This window comes from Bos grunniens, chromosome 12 (genome assembly GCF_055505025.1).
Source record: "Bos grunniens cultivar Pamir isolate PY7600 chromosome 12, Bosgru_T2T1.0, whole genome shotgun sequence".
NCBI lineage: Eukaryota > Metazoa > Chordata > Mammalia > Artiodactyla > Bovidae > Bos > Bos grunniens.
In genome coordinates, this window is record NC_141176.1 from 36,540,002 (window position 1) to 36,562,937 (window position 22,936).

At 34.3% G+C, this 22,936-nt stretch overlaps 1 protein-coding gene across 4 annotated transcripts in view; it reads left to right on the plus strand.

Annotated features, from left to right (window-relative positions):
• PSPC1 (paraspeckle component 1) overlaps positions 1-22,936 on the plus strand; it is a 79,653-nt gene that overhangs the window by 40,558 nt on the left and 16,159 nt on the right. Inside the window, exons 7-9 of one of the 4 annotated variants that reach the window (XR_015138220.1) lie at positions 5,968-6,085; positions 9,941-10,110; positions 12,309-12,781. The exons of 1 other annotated variant lie outside the window; for it this stretch is intronic. Coding sequence is in view for 1 of the 3 variants with exons in the window: in XM_086329907.1 (XP_086186033.1) it covers positions 6,028-6,085; positions 9,941-10,110; positions 12,309-12,494 (414 nt within the window). In the remaining 2 variants the exon portion in view is untranslated. Of the gene's footprint in view, positions 1-5,967; positions 6,086-9,940; positions 10,111-12,308; positions 12,782-15,680; positions 15,737-22,936 lie in introns of those variants that run through there. 2 more of the 4 variants (XM_086329907.1, XR_015138219.1) reach the window with 2 other exon arrangements.

Sequence of the window (22,936 nt, forward strand, 5' to 3'; positions counted from 1 at the left end):
GAATTGAACAGAAAACATACTGTATAGTTTATATTTTAATAGTTGTCTTATGTTAAAATATTTTCCCCCCTCCCCATATAGCAGTGAATGATATAAATGTCTTGGAAAACGCTGTTTTTTATTACTTGAATTTAGAGTGTTAAGTCTTCCATGCCTTTCTCTGTTGGTTATGTTGGAAGGTTTGCATGCTGTTATTTGAGTTCTATTAATAGGAACATTTCTTATTTCCTATTTTAGTTTATCAGAAGATTACTTTCTTGATGCACATCTTTTAATAACGCTTTTTAAATGAGTGGATAATTTCTTGGCAAAGTGGCCTACCTTTTTTTGTGATTTTATTTTTCTTTATACCTGTTTTTTAAAAAATATTTTACGTAATTGATTTCTGTTGCTTTCTTGTTTATAAATATGTTTATTCCCTAATATTTCTAGATGCTGACAGTTTGTCTTCTCTAATGAAAGTCTGACTCTCTAACAGTCTAGTTATTCTTGTTATGTAAACTTCTCTAGTGAAAAGATACATTTCCACGTGCTACAAGAATTTATTTTTAGGAAAAACTCTAGGAATATTTAATGATGGGTTGAATATTGCTACTTGCCAGAACTTATACATTTCTCTAGAGTTTTATTTCAGGATTTTTAGCATTTTCTTTATTAAGACATGGAACTGAAACAGCACATCGTGATCCTTAGATATTTCTTTAGAGATATACCCGAGAAAGGACTTGATGGATTAAAGGAGAAGGATAGTAGCTGTTGGGACTATATTCACTCAGACGAGTACTTAGATTGATCATTGTGTTGGGTGAACACACCATATCATTGCTTGCAGAATGTTATTCCAGCTGGTAATTAGGTAAAGTCAGTTTTTGTTTAGTTTACTGTTTCCTAAACCCTAGGCATTCATATACATATTTTAGCACATTAAGTATTAAGGAAAAAAGTCAATATTCTCCATAAAATAATGTCTAGTTCTACATTAAGGTATATTGGTTTAGTTAATTTACATTAGGGCAAATTTTCTGCTACTTTACTTTTTCATGAGTAAATACTGACAGGAACTTACAAGCAGTGGTCCTTAAGCTTTTTGGTTTCAAACCTTTTTTAAAAGCTATTAAAAATTATTGAGGACCCCAAAAAGGTTTTAATTACACTATATCAATGCTATATTAAAAATTTAAAGAGACATTTAAAAGAAAATGTGTTGTAGTGGAAAGAGGGACCTTATTTTACAGTTTTTGCAAATTTCTCTAGTGCTCGACTTTGTGTAGTGGAAGAGTGGTATTGTTTTACTCCTTTGTGAATTTCTTTAATTTTGGGCTTTATAAGAAAATAGCTGGCTTCCCATATTTGCTTTTGCATTCCACCTATTGCAAACTGCTCTTTTGGTCAAAGAGCATGAAGGAAACCTGGTTTCACATGGATAAGTAAATGGAGACAAGTATATATATTTTAACCTTTTCAGATAATTGAAATATTCTTGTTTGATATTGCAGTGAAACTTGACAAGCAGTAGTTTCTTAAAAGTACTCTTTTGCATTAGAATCCATTCGTCTACCTTATCTTTGAGTGGATTGTTTTCCTGTGCATGAGTTTGTAATGTACCAAACAGAAAAATAGTGACCCCTTGAGTTTCACCTACTATCTAAATGTTAATGTATTTTGTTATACAAAATTAAAACAAGTCACATTTCTTAATACCATCCACTTATAAGAAATTACACAGGTCAGTAATCTGCTTGTCTGTCAAATGCTGTCTCAAGTAATAATCTTGCTCCAAGAAAATGTCTTACTCAGCTGCAGCCCAGTCACAGAAGTGGTATTCTTGAAATATCCACCCTATTTCAGAATGCAGCAGAAATGCTTAATGTAGACATCTATTTTGTTGCATAGAATAATTAAAGACATGTACCTAAAGATAGAAAGTTCATAAAATTAATCCTTTTTACTATTTCATCCAGGTGTTCATAGCTGAAATTATTATTTTTTAATATAAAGTATCTTAATTCTTGTCCTTATACAATGTAAATACTGTTTGTCATGATTTGGAAGTAAGACTGTACCACACAATGGCCAAAGAAGAATCATGCATTCTATGCCTTGTCTTTTGTCTGGTCACCTAGAAATTTAACATCAGCTGTAATTGTCGTTGCTTGTCGTCTCACATTTCTTTCATCCATATATTCGCCATAGTCTGCTTTCCCTTCCACATAAATTCGACACCTCTTTTTCAAAAACTGATGTGCTGCATCTCTGAAGCCCGGTCAGAATTGTCTTTTGACTGATGTAACCCATTTGATAGGCTTCATTTGCCCTGATCACCACATCTCATTTGTTGCTAGAGAAAATACTGTGACTGGGTTTTTTCCCTTTCACCTGTCTCATGACAGGGTTCTGACCTACTCAACTAAGTAACTGCACACAATTCAGAGATGCTTTGTGAAACAAACTGATAGCTATTTCAGACCCATGTTGTACAGCAGGTCTTTAAGGACATTCCTCGTGGTCCAGGGATTAAGACTCCACGCTTGCATTGGGGAACTAAGATCCCATATGCCTTGACTCAGCCACAACGAATGAAAATAAAGTACAGGTGTTTGAAATGTGGCTTCTATATTTTCTTTTCTTACAATCTAATCTTTAGTCTTTTCCAGGTGCTCTGGCCCAGGCAGCTGTGACTGAAGTTATTTAACTGCAATTGTAATGTGAAGAGTACAGTGATTGCTAGTAAAAATTGAGTGCAGATGCCTTGCTTTGTGCTCTTAACACTAGGATTTTTGCTCACCATTGCTCTTGCACTGTGCCCTAGAGTGTCTCAGTGGAAAGCCCAGATAAAACAATGTTAGAACTGTGTTCTGTGAAGTAGCTTTGAGGTCGTGCACATCTTGGGTGCGTCTTGGGAGATTCTTTTCACTCCATGAACCACATCTTGAGAACTTTGTGTTGATGAACTGTTGCTCTGATACAATGTGGCTCTGGGATCAGTTGTACTTTTCTTTTGTTTTTGGTCAACTGTGTATTTAAGCATGTTTCACTAACCAGTTTTCAAAAATACATATGCATAATTCTTATAATTGAAAGGAACACCTTCTTAATAATATGGTAAAAACATATTAAAAACCATTGCTTTTTGTTAGTCTTTAATAAGATTCTTGAAGAATGTGAAGAAGATAATTCCATGAACTCTATTTGGGCAGATTTTTATAGGTCAGCTCAATCACTTTGCTACACGTATGACCCTGCATAAGTTATTGAACAATGCTGGGCCTTAGGTTTATCATCTCTAAAATAGGATAACATTCGATCTTACTTCATAGGGTTGCTGTGAGGATTTGTTGAATTAATTAAAACTGTCATCTTAGCTTTCTCCTTTTATATGGCGCTGCAGTCTTTTGAGATTTTGTTTACATATAAATTGTTGCCTGTTAAACCACAATAATTTTGGTTAAGTAATAATGTCATTAAAATTTGTATTATAAAAATATCACACATATTATTGTATCAGTTCCAATTTAAAATATATTAGAAGGATTTGCAGGAGCAGTTGAGGGTCTTATGTATTGTTTTTGGGTGGGTATATAGTTATAGTGAACTTCAAGTGATTTCTCCTTATTGATACTCAATATATCAAGTTATGAGAAGGACTGTCTTAATTTCTTCTGATAACACTACCCTTAAATATTATATCTGCCTCTTGCATTTTACTGGAAGTATGTAGCAATGGGTTTATAGAAAGTTACAATAACCTTAAAATACAACTAGGGAGCTAAAATTTTTGCTTTTTCTAAATTAGTTAAAAATTGATCTGTCATCTGTATTATCTCTTTTCTTAATATTGTGATTATAGCTATGTAAAATAGTACTCAGAAGTTTCCTTTAGGGAAATATTAACAAATTATGCATTTTTAGTGAAAAATGGTGTAATAGCATGAATTGTTACTGTAATCCAATGATCTGCTACCTTAGAATGTTATGACATTCTGATTGTCTCATTTAAAGATATTTTAAAACTGGAAATAGTTTATAACAGAGCATCAAAAGGGGACTGTTTCGGCCACTGTTGAATAGTTGACTTAAAACCATAGATCTCTTCAGTATGTTAATACACTTTCTGCAAAACTCTGTTAATGAAGGAAATAGACTAATACAATATGTTTTTTTAAAAAGTACTTTATGAATGATAAAACTAAACACTACTATTTCAGAAGGTGAAAGGTAAAGCTGAAATCATAAAGAGGCTTAAACAATAAAAAGGATTCTCTGATGCCCCACCATGAATTGCAGGCATTGAGTATGGGTGTTGGAATACATAGGGGGATTTGAAAATTGAAGTCTCAAACGGTGAGACTAATAATTACTCTCTGTCAGTGATTAGCTATTGCCTACCTAGTCTTTCATAGTTAAGGCAAATCAAAAGTAAAAACCTAAGTTAAACCTTTGTTCCCTCCAACATGTTGGGACCATAAAATCCATGTATTTTACTTTGGTACTGGAGTGCAGCCAGCTCTTTGTGAGACGTATCTTCTGTAAATAATAACGTTAAAGATTTTGGGTTTGCTGAAAGAGTCCACACGTTATCACTAGGCTCTACTACTGAGGAAATGAGAGCTTGGCTTAATTTATTGATAATAGTGTGAAGTATGATTATAGAATAATATTTTCCCTATAATTTCAGAATTACATGACTTCATTGGTAATCAGTTTTATAAAATAGTCTAGCTTTCTTGCTGGTCAGTAATACTATCTGTTAATAGTCAAATGTTTTATGATGAAACAAATTTATTTTTTGGAAAGTTAAACGTTAACTTTGAGAAAGCTTTGGTATTCAGATTTTCTGGGCAACGAGAAACGTTTCTTCATGGAACTGTTACATAAGTGGTGTTTTTCTCATGTCATAGCTTCCTTATGGGTTAGCTTTAGAGGTACCTCCATTAGGTTAGATGGGCAGTTGACTTGCTGCTTAGTGGTTTTTCTCCGTTTATAGGCTTTTTATTTCCTTCATTTCTAGCTTTATAGGTACTTTTCACTAGTACTTTAAAACCAACTCGTTGTAATAAAACTGCTTTTGAAAACAGAAAAATTAGGCTTTTTTTAGATTTAGACATCACTTGGAATTTTTTTATGATTGCTACTTGTAACACTTGTTTGGTATTGGAAAAGATCATTAAATAATAGTGTAAATTTCAATTACAATATGTTGGGTAATTTCACCTAGAGATTTCACTGAAGTTAGTTCTATGTAACTGTTGGTAAATGAGTTTTTAAGGACTAGTTTTTGTACTGAAACTTAAAATGTTTTGTACATTTGTGTGGCCTTTTATGTCATAGGTAACCTCAAGAGCATTTTGTTTCAGAACTTGATGACTGTGTGATAACACTTTATTTCAGTTTCTAAAAAAATTCTTATTCAGATAAAGGAAGCAATATTATGTTGAGCTTTCAATAATTGCTTGTATGTAGTGGAGGGTTTATGGTATATCTGAAAGACCTGGTGAAATAATGCCAGAGGACTTGAAGAAAAATGCAAAGGTGAATTATATTGCAAAAATGAAAATTGTCTATAACCTTATTTTTGGCTTAGTGCCCCACAGCTGTGTTGTGTGTTTGAATACATTTGAATGTGAAAGCGGTAATGGTCATTTCTGTTTTAAGACTTTAGAGACCTAGGTGGGAGAAATAATTGGTCTTCTTGGTTGTTATTACTAGATTTTTCTTCTTCTAGACTCTAGGCATGTGTCTATGATCTCTTGGAAGAATAATATTAAAAATGTCATGTAATAGATTTTATGTATTACTCACTGGTAATATATAGAAGTATAAATTGGATGCCCTAAGCATTTGTAATATGTTTAATTAAGGCTGTGAGAGTGGTTTCTTTTCAGTGTTCTTATTAAGTAAATGATGTTGGAAATTTAAAATTTTAATGGAACATTATGTCCCAATTTATCTTTTTCTTTTTAATTTTAGATGGGAAATGTTAAGTCCTAAGATCGATAGGTTGACTGTGACAACTATGTTTACTTACAGAGAGAACAGGAAATGAGAATGGGTGATATGGGTCCCCGTGGAGCAATAAACATGGGAGGTAGGGATTTGAAGCACAGGCTTCTGTCACTTACTTGTCATTTTTCAGGGAACTATACATGCTATTTGTGGTATGTCAGTAACAAAAATTTGGAACCAACATTTGTAAGTGGTGAAATTTCCTACATTTATTAAACTGAGAAAAAAATCAGTATATTTAAAGTACGTGCTAGGAAGAACAATTTTATTTTGTTTATTCGAAGGCTAAAAGATGTATTATGTTTTAATAGATGCAACGAAAGAAACCTGTAAACAGGTTTTGATTAACAACCTGAAACTTGTAGTCATCACATGATATAATACAGCAATGATGTACTTTTAAAAATCAAACTTCATGCCCTGCAATTTTTTTGGTGTTGGAATTTTGCTAGCTTCTGAGTTATAGTGTCTTTAAACTTTTTGAGAGTATTTTATATATTTCTATTTTAACATAACATTTTGCATAACTTTGAAGCTATTTTTATTTATTTTACTGAATGTTTAACTTCTTTTGCACTAGCCCACAGTATCGTACACAGAAATGCACTGTTTGGAGACATGTGTGACTTGTCAAGTAAATGAGATATGTCTTACATATTTAAGCTCATGTATATCTTTAGAATTGATGTGAAGTTTTTAAGAAAATGTTCATAGTAGCACTTTAATATTGATTGCTTGTCTACCCAGGTGGTCAGGGGAGCAATACTAAGTAAATAAGCTAAGAGAAACATAAGTGGCATGTTTTCATAAGTTTTATTAAATTTTAACTGTCACACCTTCGAGATTTAGATAAATAAGTTTTATAAGAGTTTCACAGAAGCTGAGGTTAAATCTACATAAGTCAAGTGTACATATTGTTGCAAGGATTACATCACCTGAACACTCCAGTGCGTCAAGTGCACTCCCAGTGAGGAGATCCACATTGTGCTTAGAATGTATGCACGGTGTGTGGAATAAGAAATCTGAAAGCATCTAATATGTAGGTCGAGCGTTTTTCATGACCGACCACTTCCCACCATGCCAGTTTATTGCCATTTGCCAATTAGCTAATCTAAATCATTTAAGACAAATGCTGTTTACTTTTGTCACTTTTCTTACCTGCAAAAAAGTGGTTATTGACCATCTCTGAGATGCAGACGAAGCACAAAACATGGCCCTTAACTCAAAGAACTTAATTGTGTAGTACAATTGTAGTACAGTGGTACATGAAAAAAAATCAGAGAACCAAGAGTACATGAGAAGTTTTAAATCAGGTAGTACAGTTGAGGGTATAGTGATGTACAAGTAGTTGAGTGTTTATATCATTTTCAGAGTGAATTGTGGGCTGGTGTATAATATAATCCAGGTGGATTTAAGGATTTTCAGTGTGAGGTTGTTTGAAATGCCATTTACAGGTAGTTTGAAATGCCACTATAATTGTTAGATTGTCCATTAACATCGGAACCAAACTTGAAATATTTCTGATGTTTTAGGGACCATGAAAACAGTCTGACTTGATGAGCAACTTTATTAGAAGAAATGGGAGAATATACCTTTAGATTTCTTATTTAGTTAGGAATTTAAGAGATTTAAAAGTTTTGATGGCAGTTTATTCACTAAAGAACCTTGTTTGAACACTTAGTTAGCTCCCCTAACATCCACTCCATTTAATTTTCTCCTTTTTACATTTTATTCAAAGTGAGAGTTTATCCTCAAAGTGAGAGTTATGACTTTTATGCAGTTGATTGTCACTGTTCAGTTGGTAAATTGTTGTATTCTCTCCAGTTACATAGATGATATGTGACAGTAGGTTTTCTGGTGTACTCCACGTAGAACACAGTTTATAAAATTGCTTTTCAGGGGACCAGATAATTCTAACATTCCTTATTAGATCTTTACATTTAGTCTAATTACAGCCATCTGGTAGAAGAACATAATTACTAAAAATAAGAGTACTTCAACTGTTGATATTTGAAAATATTTGTCTTTTATTATACACATACTTGTATAGTTATATTGTATCTTAGAAGTTAGGTGTGATAATTATGTTTAATTAAAAGAAAAACAAAAACAAAACCCTAATCCTTGATCTGTTCTTTTTGGGGAAAGTTGAGGTAGGATTCCTCCTGGATCATGCCTCTGCCCTTAATCATTTTGCTTGTGGGAAAAGTTGTAGAAGTTTAGGAGAAGGAAATGGCAAGCCACTCCAGTGTTCTTGCCTGGAGAATCCCAGGGACGGGGGAGCCTGGTGGGCTGCCGTCTATGGGGTCGCATAGAGTCCGACACGACTGAAGTGACTTAGCAGCAGCAGCAGTAAAAAATTTTATTTGTAGCTATCCTAAGGGAATAGAAACATTGTTGGGTAGTTCAAGTGTAGATTTACTAGTGAGAACTTTTTGGGATTAAGCAACTACTTCCTTTCCAGGAAGTGGCTGAGGTCTGGGGATTGGGTTCAGAAGGAGCCACAGAGTATGTTGCCAGGACAACAGGAAGTCAGACTTCCTCCCTCAGCTGCTCCTGTACTCGGCCTTGTGCAAAGTTGAGCTTCATTGGATACTGAATTGTGAATTTGAATGACAAGTTCCACTCCTATTATAATGTGTTTTTGAGAAATTGAATTCTGAATGTCATGAAATTAGCTAATACTAGAAGAAAATTCAGTCTTTGTCATGAATTTTTAATAATAAACAAGTATAACTAGTTTAAAAGTTTAAAAAGTTACAAGAGGATACCTAAAAATGTATTTGAAGTCATTATAAATGTTGTATTACAGCTTAAACATTATTGTAGTTAACATGAGGCAGGTGGATGGATGTCTTGGTGAAAAAAAAATTTGAGGTATCCGATTGTTCTCATTTCCAGAATTTCTTTATTCAGTATTTCAAAAAAAATTCAAATAGCTGTATCAATATTTTATCTGTATTTGGTTGCATTTGCTTTTAGAAAAAAGTTTTGTCATGATGAATCATTTCAATTTTTTAGTTTGTTTCTATTGTATATTTCTATATAAAGTTAACAAGTACCTCCTGTAATTTTGGGAGGCGTTCAGTAACTATGTAAAAGTCAGTTTGTTTACAGTCAACTTTATATATATGCTGCTGCTGCTAAGTCGCTTCAGTCGTGTCCCAACTCTGTGTGACCCCAGAGACGGCAGCCCACCAGGCTCCCCCGTCCCTGGGATTCTCCAGGCGAGAACACTGGAGTGGGCTGCTATCTCCTTCTCCAATGCATGAAAGTGAAAAGTGAAAGTGAAGTCGCTCAGTTCGTGTCCGACTCATAGCCACCCCATGGACTCCAGCCTACCAGGCTCCTCTGCCCATGGGATTTTCCAGGCAAGAGTACTGGAGTGGGGTGTTATATATGTATGTATATATGTATATATATAATGTACACACACACACATACCTACACTATATATACATATACACACACATATATACCTATATATGAGGGTGTGGTTTCTTCCATCACAATTTAATATAGTTTACATGCTAGTATTTTTAGTCATGACTATAAGAAAATTAAGTGGTTTTGTAAGTGCTAATCCTTTGCTGTTAATTTAAACTGATAGAGAGATGTCATACTTTCTTCACTCATAAGGGAGTATTAATTAGGTTAAAAAGCAGACTGCAGCAAATAATACTGATGTTTTAAAGAAAACTTTTCAAGCTTTGATAGTCTCAGACATAAAATAATTGATAGTTTTCTCATTTGTTATATGTACATTTGTTTAGCAAATGTAGTGCTCTATCAGAGTCAATAATTGAGTGTTCCATTCTTAAGGAAGTAAAATGATTTTGATAATATTCTTGTTATATAGATTGCCTAAGTATTGTTAAATTTTAAATGTTTACTCAACTAAGATAGGACAGCTCTAAGTATAGATTGTTTTGCGTAGATGCGTTTAGCCCAGCACCTGCTGGTAACCAAGGTCCTCCTGCAATGATGGGTATGAATATGAACAACAGAGGAACTATTCCTGGCCCGCCAATGGGTCCTGGTCCTGCCATGGGGCCAGAAGGAGCTGCAAATATGGGAACTCCAATGATGCCAGATAATGGAGCAGTGGTAATGTATCATGCGCATTATTGTGATTATATCAGTAGTATTTACTTCTGCCCCAAAGGTAACTTCACACTTAACATAATTTGGCATCATTTGTTTTGTCAGTAAAGATCAGTGTCCAATGAAGAAAAGATAATATTATGAACTTAGATGTTGATTTATGAGAGGCAATTTTTTATTATCTCAAGAGTTAGGATTATGATCCACGGCATGCTTTTGTATATGAGTGTATGGCAGATGTATATGTTAATTAGTCATTTTACAGTGATTTTCATTTGTATACACCTCTTACCACCATTCAGCGTACATTCTAGTATTTTGTGATTGTGTTCTTTTCCTCTGAATTCCTTACCTTTGGTGAGGTACGAAGCCCCAATATGTATGAAAACACAGTTTTCTGTCTTTTTTAAAAAAAATCACTTATGAGTAATTTCAGAGAATTTAACTGTAAAAAAATTTTCATTAAAGTTTTAAAGTATATTTTAAACATATTGATATTGCATTCTCACTAAATAGACTTAGAAATTTCAGTTACATTTACTACTAAATTTAGGCAATTTCATATCTTGGTTTGAGAGTGTGAAGATATCTTTGCCTGGGTTACATATTATAAAAATGTTTTTCAGTTGTACTTCATATTTTAAGTATCAGTGACAAGACTCATACCATTTTCTTTTCCCTTAAAGTCTGTCACTATTTAAATGAGACTTTATATTGGTAAAACATTTTCTTATTTGGTTTTTGTTAATGGTTGTCCTAAGTAACATTAAGAAAGGGGAAATTAGTTGACTGTGTATTTGGGAAAGGAAGCTCAGTTCTGGAATAGAAGATACCATTACTGCTGAGAAAGAGAAGGTATTGCTGTTAAGACTCAGACCTGCCATCAGCTCTAAACCCTCTTGATCTCAGAGACACAAGCAGTGAATATGGGTCTTAGAACCGATGGATGCACTATTCTATTTTAAATTTTATTTACTTTAAATATAGTCCTTTAAGAATTTGGACAAACTGGATATGCCAACAGGCTTTTTAAATGAGTATCTACACAGATACCAAGGAAGTAACATAATACTGACTGTGATCAGATCTGGTGTTACATACTGATCAGTGTACCTGTGTCCTTCAGTGGAGGCTTATTTCGTAGTAAAGTGTCTGAGAGCTAGTAAAAACTTGTAAAAATACTTTGGTTAAAGTTTTGTGTAGCATGTAATCAGCAGAGACTTAGTAAAAGTAACTGGTCTGCTTTTACCTACCTCACACAGAAATGGTAACATTTATTTAAATGTCCCTCTTAGTCTTTTTCACAGTGGTATTTTACTACTGCTTATAGGGAGTTCTGTTCAACCTTTGCAATTATGATATGTAGTTATTACTGTGAAGTTTTTCAGAATACATAATTCGTGTTTAATTCTGCCTTTTGTTGACTTCTAAAAACTATTTCCCCAGTAATAGTCTTTACAGAAAAGCACCTTCCTTGAAAGTTTTCATGCTGAAATTATAACTGTGTTTATTTATACTTTCTATGTTAAATGCATTACTGTTGAAATTTTTATAATATTTACTGTGTTGGCCAAAAAGTTGGTTGGAGTTTTTCCATAAGATGGCACAGAAAAACCTGAATGAACTTTTTTGGCCAACCCAGTACTTCTTCAGACAATGTGATGCTGCTCCCCAGTTTTGTCTCTGATTTTTAAAACACAGTACGTTTATTAATTGAACTGTTACATGCAGTATAAACTTTAATGAAAGAGAGGGAGTTCCCTGGCAGTCTGTATTTAGGACTGTGTGGTTTCACTGCTGTGATCCTGGGTTCATTCCCTGGTCAGGGAACTAAGGTCCCACAAGCCACATACAGCATGGCCAAGCGAAAAATAAATACAAATAAAAAGAGAGATCAGAACAGTAAAATAATAACTAAGTTTAAGATGGCATTCACTTTGTAAAATCAGTTCGTTTTTCATGAAATTGGGGCATAGCATTAGCAAAATGTAACTCTTCATTCAGATGCTTCTTTTATTTTTTATTTTTAAAACATAGTAACTAATTAAATTGCTCCTTTCTTCCTTCTATGTGTGATCCTGATTCTGCTGGACTATCTGCTGAACTTCATGACACCACCACTTGGGATTGTGCCAATTTTTCTTGTCACTTATATTTGGCGTGTTCCAAATGGACTTCACATTTGTTATGTGGTATTCTAGCACAATGATAGATTTCCGCAAGGACCACCGTCTCAGATGGGATCACCTATGGGTAGTAGAACAGGTTCTGAAACCCCTCAAGCACCGATGAGTGGCGTAGGTCCTGTTAGTGGTGGTCCTGGTGGTTTTGGTAGAGGGAGCCAAGGGGCCAACTTTGAAGGCCCTAACAAGCGTCGTAGATACTAAACAGTCTTTCGTTCATGACTGTTTAGAGGAGAAAAATAACTTTTACCTGTTACCTAGAAGAAAAGTTTTATTGTGATTGTATTTAGACTTTAAATTTTTTTTTAAATACTTGAAGTTTTTGTATTTTTCTTTATTCATAAGCTTTGTAGATTAGAATGGTAATGATGATACTCATCATTGTGAATGTTCAAATGTGTTTGTGACTTTAGCTAAATATAAGTATGCCACAGTACTGTGAATTTTGTGTAGTTAATCTCAATAAAGAAATCATCTTGGATAATTTTAAACTGTTATTAGTGGTATTCTCTTACAGTTTTATTAAACTTTGCTGTAACGGTAATACTTGGATTGCTTTAACTAACCCCAGCCATTTACAAATGACAATGATTTTCATTTGTGCAAGTTGCCCTGAAATAGGAGCTTAGTGAAAACTGATGTCAGTAAGGGGCAGACAGAGTAGCAAGTGGGGGAGGGCGGGTGTGGGGATTACACCTGTATGCACCATTGATGTCCTGTGAAATCAGAGTTGCTGTCTACATTTCATACAGATTCTGAATATTCAGATATTCTCAGGAGGAATATTAAGGATATCTTTGTCTTGTGCTGAGTTTTCCAAATAAATCTTTTGAATCTTGAGAAAAAATGTTTGAAGGCAAATCTCTTTTGCTTATAAAATATCTATTTTTAATCTTACCGGCTTTTATTTATTTGGTGTCAATATCTAGATCTTACTCTTTAAATTTTCTTTAAAATCAAACAATAAATAGCATTAGCTAGGATGTTAGTTGGGAATTTGCTGTGGTATTTAAAAGAAATTGGGCACTTCTTGAGCATGTTTGTTTCCAGAAATGTTCAAGGTAGCCTGACTCTGCAGGGCTATGAATGTTCAGGAGTCTCTCTGCAGTCAGACAGGCGAGGTGTGCTTGTCTCCGAGAAATATGGTTCATGTGGTGAGTGTTACAGCAATCAGATTAGATCTCTTTCCTATCAATTATGTTTTGAAGATTGATTTTCAGTAGTATGGAGAAACATCACATTAGGATTTTTATTCTAAAACAGTTCTCATTAAAAATTTTGTATGTTAGCCATGTTTAATTTAAAATTACATTTGAGGAATCATGTATTTAAGCCACAAATCTAAGGCATCAGGCATTGGTTGTAGCACAGTTACTTCTCACATAACATTTCAGTGTGTTACTATACCATGCTTTTAGCATTTTTCTGAAGAAGAATGTGTTTTAAAAAAGTGAGCAGTGTGTAAATATTACCCAGGCATGGTAATACCCATTTTTGCTGGAAGGCATCCTTTGAAAAAAGTTTGGTTACTTAAGATTGCATAAAAGCAATTGACTATAAGGCATGCTTGAGATGCATGCTTTTGTATCAAATTTTTCTTATGTACTATTTTATGTTCTATTTTTTTAGACACAACAATATGGATGTAGTTATTTTCCAAAATTGGCAGCATTCTATTGTTTTTGGCAAATCTTTGAAAACACGATAAGGAGATTGTAAAATAATAGACTATTCTCATCACATTTTCTGTGAATGTGAGTTGGCAAGGGGTGTGTAATTTGTAATGTTTGTGACATTAATTGCAGCGTGGGGAGTTTTAACATCAGCTATAATTTTTAAGTGATATCTGCTGCACCTGAATATACCTTTCCTGTCATCTGTATTTTTATTCTTAAAATCTTTAGGTAATTTTTAGTATTGTATTTTGCTTCAAAACTGAATTAAAATTGGGAGAAACTTTGTCCTTGATGTTAATACCAAGCTAGCTTTGGCCAAGGCTGTGAAATTCCGTACGATTCACTCAAGAACATTTGAAACCATTGCACAAAGAGATGCCCTAATCTGAACATTCTAGTGTCCGGCTCATTCTGGCTCCAAGAACAGAGCTCTACACAGCTTTTTCCCTTCATCGAGAAAGTCCTTGTTCCAGTTCTTACCAAGTTTACCCTGGAAACAGCTTCTGAGTGAGTCAAGTGGAGCATCTGTGAACTCCTAGTTACTCAAGTTTTTAGTGTTTTTGTCCAGTTAAACAACTTTGTGGCTCAGTCATTATTTTGAAAAGTATGCCAAGGAAAACATTTGAATGCAATTTGCTTAAAACTTGTAGATATAAAAATAAAGAATAGTATTAGCTTTTCTAAATAAATGTGATTTTGTCATCCACGCTCCCATAATTCTTTTCTTAAAAAGATAATATGAAACAATATTAGTAGTATAACATCACAGTATTATGTTTCTTTTTGTGTAATGATTTGAAACACTGCATTTAAAGTCTGCATGATTTAGGTTTCATATGCTGTTATTAATATGCACAAAATAAAATGAATATCCATTTTCCTAATTGTTTTATTTTAGTGATGTATTTTGTTAATTTCTCCGTTTTTATTTTGAGAATGAATGTATTCATTTTCTTCTTGACGTGATTCTGTCTTTAAAAGCTATTGGTTAACTTGTATTTCATAAAGCTCAATTTGTTATTTTGAGTTTTTAGATTTTTATGCTTAAAATCAGTGCTGAGCATTCATTGGAAGATATTAAATATTTGTTTTGAATCCTACAATATCAGTAACATGGGAAAAATATTTGTTTTACCTAGAATTGCCATTTAATAGAACCAGAGATGATCAACAATGACAGTATCTGAATTGGATTTTGTTTCTCAAATACCTAATTGAATTATGCTATCACATTTTATTCAGAAATGTACCTGTCGAACATACAAGTTTCAGAAAGTTGGTGTTACATGTAAACTCTATAATAATTGCTAAATGTCACAGTGAATGGTTAATAGTCACATTAATGATTTGGGGGTGGGTTTATAATTACAAATTAGGTTATGAATGAGAGAAAGTACATAAATGTGTGATTGAATGGAGATGGTTTGTGGAAGAATGTGATAAATGTGTGTTTAAACCTCTAAAATTTTTGATATTTAGTGTCAAATGGTGCTAGTCAGAAATGAAAAAGATACTAGGGAAGAGTATGATACTTAAATGTGGGTTTTTTGGTATGTTAGGAGTTTTGTTATAATATGTAGTAGTATGTTTAACCATATTCGTGAAATTTGAGAGCATAACTGATTTTAAAGTCAGACTTACTTTTAAGAATAAGGCACATTCCTGACTCCTAGATTTCACCATTGTAAATGTTGCCCTGTCTTTTCCTTCCTAGTTGGTTAGATGCTCCTCCACAGGAACTCCTGGGGTCAGAGGAGGGGCTACTTCAGAGTAAGTAGCCAGGCCATCTCTTAAGTGGTACATGTAGCCCAGTATGGGTTATTTCATTGTAAACAAATAATGGTTAAATAAATTGACAGTAGTTTTACATTTTTCAAGAGCATTGTTTCCTTTCCAGTACCCTTCATTACTAAATTTTTAAAAATGTAGTAGTATAAGATACTGGTTTTCTCCAGTGTGTATAATGAAGTATACACATACAGTTTCCTGATTGAATGTGGTTAAGTAATTTATAGAATGTCACTCTGGGAAAATGGTGAAGAATTTCACTATTTTTATAGAATCTGATTTTTTAAAAAGTTTTCTGATCTTTAAAATCAGGATTATATATTGTGTATTAGTTCTTTTAAAATCAATAGCACTATCTTCTGAGTATAGGAAAAAATATCTTGAAAGGGTCTTTGTTTCAAAGGGTCTTGATTACTGAATAATGTTATTACTGATTGAAGTTTGAATCTTACATGACTGAATATTTAAAGGTCCAAGTGCTGTGTTACCTTGGGAATATTATTTGACATTTTGTCTTTTTCTATAAAATCGTATTTAGATTATAAGTATCTTTAAGGATTCCTTTTGGTTGAAACCTATTATTAGGGTATATTTTTATTCACCTGGTGGAATTAGCAGTGTGTACTTTTTTGTTTTGAGATACTTTCAATATGATAAACTTTCATTTTCTAGATGAAGAATATCACATTTCTTAGAGTAATGTAGCCAGAGTTTGTAATGCATATTTAAAAGAATTCTTTTTCAAGTATATTGTATTATAGCTTAAATCAGTGTTGTAACTACCAACTCCTCTGTTCAGATTTTGTTGACTGTTCATTTAAAAATCTTCATTAAAATTACAGTTTGTCATCCCGAATTAAAGCAATGAGTTTCAAAAGAGATGGTATTGCTTCTAAGTAAAATGTCAAGTTTCAGGCAGTTCACTTCTGTGTAAAAATTGACTTGAATTGTTAGGATTAGGTAGAATGAAGTGTATATAATTTGAATACATGAATTTTTCTTTCTACGTATTCTTTATATTTTTAAAAAGTATAAAAAATAAATGGTTTTAATTTACTCATTAAATACAAGGGCCCTGTGTTGATTGGTTCCGTAATAATGTAAGTGTACCATATGTCTTAAATGGCATGTTGTTGAAGGTTTTAGAATTGATATTTACACCTGGAATTTGTTTCCAGCTCTGAAATTGTCACTACAGGATCAAGTTCATTTTTATTGTGTGTTATACATCTCAGTTTAAGGTAAAATATATATATATGAAATAATATAAAAAGCTGTAGGAATCTATAATGTTTCATGGCATATTTGTGAGTGGATCTTTAAGAAATAGTCTTCGAGTTCTGATGTCTTTTATGGGAAGTGTCAGTGAACCAGGCTTCTGTGAATGAAGCTTTGTGTATGTTTTATCCTTGCCGTGTTCTGTGCAAGTTATGTACATTTTTATTTTTGTATGCTTGTTTAAAAAATTATTTTCTGCAAATTATTCATATTATCTAATACATAAAAATAGACAAACCATCTTATTTCATTGTACATTTTGCCAGGATGATTTTAGTTAATTTCTTGTCAAGGTATGTTTTAATTTAGATAATGTAAATTCATATAAAATATGATACATTGCTTAGATTTACAAGTGTGACTTTTTATGTACTAAACAGATGTTAAACAACTTCACATAGTGATTCTCTTTTAATAATTTCTGACCTTTTTAGTGTTATAAATAATAATAACTTGCTCAGTGGTTATTTAATCTATAATCTTTCTTTTTTTATGCCTGTGGTTAAAATATTTACATTTTTATGCCTGTGGTTAGAATATTTTAAACAGAATAACTATGAAGCCAACAGTTTAGCAAACTTAGCAAACTGGGTTGTGAGAAATAAATGGTGTGGTATCTAATACGAATATATCATTTTATGACAAAAAATGTTTATGGGAGCTCTGTCATTAAGAATTCACTATATTTGTTTATTTGTTGCACCAGTTATGTATTGAGAGGTCCTCTTGTATTTTGGACCCATCTCCAGAGCTGAGATACAACAGTGGGGGAAAAAATCCCTGCTATAAATTACAGTAGTCGTGGATGTCCTCTGAATTGATGGCTCTCAGGCTAAGTGTGCACTGGAATCACCTGGAGGTTCAGTAAAACAGACTTCTGGGCCCTACTCCAGAGTTTCTGATTCAGCAGATCTCAGGTGGGGCTAAACAGCAGGCATTTGTAACAAGTTCCCAGGTGATACCCATATGTTGGGTCTGGGGACCCCACTTTAAAACCTCTTTTCTAAAGTGTTCCTCTGAAGAGGCACAGTAACTCTTTCAGTTGGTTGTTTTTGGTGGTGGTGGCATAGGGGATTGTCCTGGTACATTGTATGTTGAGTAGAACCCTTAGCCAATCGTTAAGAGAAACCAACACACTCTTCAAGCTTTCCCAGTTTCTGCCAACTGGCAAGAACTGCAAAAAATCTGTTATTGTTATCAGGCTATGGCTTGGCTATTGAGTGCTGAGTCCTAAACATAATGCTCTTTTTGAAGTAGGATTTTATTATGTGTGTGTTCATAAACCTAGTTAGTTTAAGTGAAGGGGGCGTATAGAGAAATACACACTTTGAAATGTAAAGTTTTTTCACTTAACTGATTCTCAGCTATCCTTACCAGTATGAGGTTGAAACAGTGTAATAATTTGTTTTTGTGTCAGTGTATTTGAATGTGCTTGTGCCAGATGACCTGTGAAGGTGCTAGAAAACTGCTGATCTTTACTTCCCATCCTGGTGAATATGAATAGAATGATACTATTTTGATGAAATAATGGGTTTTGTAAGTGAGCTCACCTTTTGCTTTTCCAGATTGAGGGTAAAGTTTTGATAAATTATTTTTTCTAAGACCATGTGTATATTTACTAAATGTAATTTCTTTTGCTTTGCAGCTTCAATTTTTATTACGCACTTTAGTGATACCCATCTGGCAGTTTAGTAAATGAGAATTGCTAAATAATTTTAGGTAGAGTTATAACCTGCTTTGTGAGACCTTACAGTGATATATATGTATGCTACATATATTGATATATATGTATGCTACATATATATGTGATTTAAAAGTCTATTTAAAATTATATAGTATGTTGAAATAATCAAACTGGTTCATAATGAGAGCACATAGTTAATATACTGACAATAATTTCTTCCAAACAGTTGTGACTATGTTAGTGCAAAGAAATAATCGCCTGGTTTGCAGCCTTCTAAATATCTTGGAATATAGTTTCTAGAACATTGTGGTATATGTTAGTTAAGAATATCTGTGCAAAGCAAACAAGTGTGGAGACTTGTTTCTCCTTGTAATCCAGCTGTCTCCTAGGTGCCTCTCTGTCCTGCTTCCCACCAGACTAATAACCCTGACACCGTAAATCCACTTCGACCAAGCTTTTTTTTCTTTTATGAGCTAGAAATGGGTGTGGGTCCAGGAAGGAGTGTTAACTGTGGTCTAGAAAGTCGTCATATCCACAGACCCCATTAAGGAGTCAGATTCCTTGCTCCTTCAGAGTCCAGGACTTAAGAGGCTCAAACTTCTATCCTAGGGTGGCTTGTTAACCTGTTTTTCAAACAGAAATTCTCATGCAGGTCAATGAGAGGAAGGCTTTGTTTCATACATCCTTTAAAGCAAATTTATATAGATTTCTAAATATATTTGTTTTTCCTGTTTAAATGTTTATTGCTAGTTTTCTTCAGCCAAGTCCTGTGGCTGGCAGTCCTTGAAAGTGAAAGTGAAGTTGCTCAGTCCTGTCTTGAGTCTTTACAACCCCATGGACTGTAGCCCACCAGGCAAGAATACTGGAGTGGGTTGCCATTTCCTTCTGCAGGAAATCTTCCTGACCCAGGGATTGAACCCAGGTCTCCCACCCTGTAGGCAGACGCTTTACCATCTGAGCCACCAGGGAAGTCCTTGGACATCTACAAAAGTCAGCGCTTAACTATTTTTAGGCATATGAATGCAGAAAAATGATAAATTTTGAAGAAGGAAACTGTCTTGGGTTTCTGTTTATAGTTTTTATATTACTGTAGTTTTTGGATTCAGACTTGACGTTTGCTTCTTACAGCCCCCCACCATTATCTTCCCAGGAAGCCATCAAAGTTTTATGATGTGTTGTTGCTATTTAGATTTATGCATAATGATTTATTAGGAAAATGTAAGAGACCTTGTTTTTTTGCTTGTTAGCTGTATATTATGCTTAATGGGCCTTTATCTTGAGCCATTAAATCATGTATATTATATGTAGGAGGAAGATCAGAAGTTCTTGGAAAATGACATGTTCCAAATTTGGGGGCTGTGAAGTACAATATAGAAAATACCTATTCAGATTCTTAATTTCTGCTTTGCAGTGTAATGTGTTTATATTTCAGGAAGACTAAATATATATTCTAGTGTTTGTGCTTCAAGTGTTAGAGATAAGGTAAGCCAAGTTATTCAAATTATGATCTTTTAGACAATGACTGGATGATTTCTCTGGGTTAAAAATACAGATCTGATAATTTGAATTATCTTGTAATTAGTTGAACAATATGGAAGAACACTGCCTGACACAACATGTCCAGTCTTTTTTTTTTTTTTGGTCATATCCATATAATACATATACTAAATAATTTAGCAACATGTAAACAAGACTGATTTCAGCAGTTGAATATTGGCAGTAGTGTCCCGCAGCCTGGGTACTGCAGAGACAGCTGTGCCAAAGGCAGTCCTGCCTTCAGCTCTCTGGCATTTGCATTCTAGATCTGAAGACACTCAGTGACAAATAGTTGAGATGACTAGAGAAAATGATAGCTGTTTTATTAAAGGAGACTGGAAAATGACCATCTCAGGAGATAAAGGGACAGAACTCTCTTAAATGTAGTCTGTACTGATAAAACAGAATTGTGGTCGAGTGAGTGGTACAGTCAGTCCACGTGGTAGCTGCACTGTTCCATGTGGCGGCCACAGGTTGCTGTTGAGTCTTTGGAACAGGACTGGTGAGGCTGGGACTGGATTTTAATTGCATTATAATTAACTTAAATTCGGTTATCAATGCAGTAGTAAACATATTTGGGGTAATTTGGATATGTGAATTTACTTTTGCATCTTAAATTTAATGAAACCTAATACATAAGTATTGAAAATTTGCCATTTGAAGTAGATGTGTAAAATAGACACAAAATTGCAGAGACTTAGTATGAAGAAAGAATAAACTATCTTAACTTTTCATATGACTACTTGTTGGATTGGTAGTATTTTGGATATATTCAGTTAAATAAAGTTTACTATGAAGCTAATTTCATCTGCTTTTTTTCCCCCTTCAATGTTGCTTTTATGAAATTTAGAATTTCTTTTGTTGTTTGCATTATTTTTCTTCTGGGAAATGCTGGTCTAGGATAGTAACTGTCAAATTCTGTTATTTTCCTTACATGATTGTAATCCTCGAATCCTGTTACATGGCCTATAGTTATGAATCTGTTTATTTTTATCTTTTAAAAAGAATAACTTGAGGTTGAGGGTTTGCTGAGTGTATGCTCACTGTGAGGTGTCAGGGTGGGACAGCGTTCCTGTATGATCAGTTGGTGTTTGTGCAGGAGTGGCCAGCGCGGCTGAACTCCCAGTTCTCAGGAAGTAGCGACACACGTTTTACTCCCTTTACTTTTGTATATTATCTACCTGACACTTTCTTTATAAAATATTTACTCTTAACTCCTGAAGACACTTTGTCATGTAAGATTTCTCCTAAAACTTTGTGAAATTTTCTTCATTTATTTACTCCATTTAATCTAGGATGTCAGTTCTGAGAAAGTTAAGGACCTTATCTGTCAATTAGTGATATATTTTCAGTTCCTAGCAAGTCCTTACTAAATGTTTAGTGGATGAATGACACCAACTGTAAGACAGACTCTGTATTCACTAATGAGAATACAAAAATGAACAAAATATGGCACCTTCTTGAGATTAAGCAAACTATTAGGCCAGTTGATAGTAATGAAACAATTAGGAAGTGCTCTGGAAACCCAGAAGCGAATATCCACTCATGTTGGGAAGATTTCACTAAGATGATCATTTTTGAGCAGGACTTAAAGGTGAGTAAGTAAGTGCCCAGGGTAGACTTTTAGGTGGGAGTTGGAGAGACGACTCTGGGGCAATGAGTAGTTAACAAGGAGCTATCCAGGGCCAGGAGTCAGGGTGGAGAAGTGAAGATTGCTAAGTTTTGAGTTTGAGGTGAGGAGGGGTCAGGACAGGAGTGGCTAGGTCATAAATGGAAAGACAGGTGACCACATAGACCATTGATTCCCTACCCCCACTCCCCAGCTACACATGCTCCTTGACAGGATCTTTAGTATTTACGAGGGTTCTTCAGATTACAGCTAAGTATTTTACACATAGAGTGCAGTTTGAGACGACAGTTGGCTCTTGTGTCCCTGGATTCTGTATCCACATGTTCAACTAACAGTTGACTGAAAAGTGTGGGGGTGGGAGGGGTAGGGAATTCCAGAAAGTTCCAAAAATTGAAACTTGAATTTGTCATAGGCAACTATTTACATAACATTTATATTTGGTATTGTAAGTGATCTAAAGATACTTACCATATAGGAGGTATGATTTATATTCAAATGCTTTGCCATATTATAGTGGATTTTGGTGTTTTGAGGGGGTTCTGGAACCAGCCCCCTGCGCATGCCCAGGGCTGGCTGCAGTAATCTGATGGGAGCAGGAGGTTAGGGTGCTAGTGACCTTGCGGTGTTTGGTCTGAGTGCTGGGCCAGTGGTGATACTGTTTGCTGAGACACGGAAGGTAAGTGCTCAGGACTGGGCATGGGGTGTAGCTGATTGAGGGAGAGAATGGCTGTCCACTGGGTTTTGTAATATTTTGGATTTGAGTTCCTACAGTGGTTTGTTGGGGTTTTAAAGACTGTATAAAGCTTCTCTGGTGAACAGTGACCTAGAAAGGCCTTGTCATTTATCACTGAAGGTGACTTAGTACACTTCATGCTGGTCCTGCTTTTACTGTCCCTCTTGCAGTTATTCTCCATATAATATCCTGTGCTTCCTTCTAAAAGGCTCCTACCCTGTGCCAGATGCAGTAGTTCTGTCTGAACAGAGCCCCTGCTGTCTTGTTGGCCATGGGCATTATTTGACCTGCTCTCTTGTTTCCATCCCACCATCCTTCTGC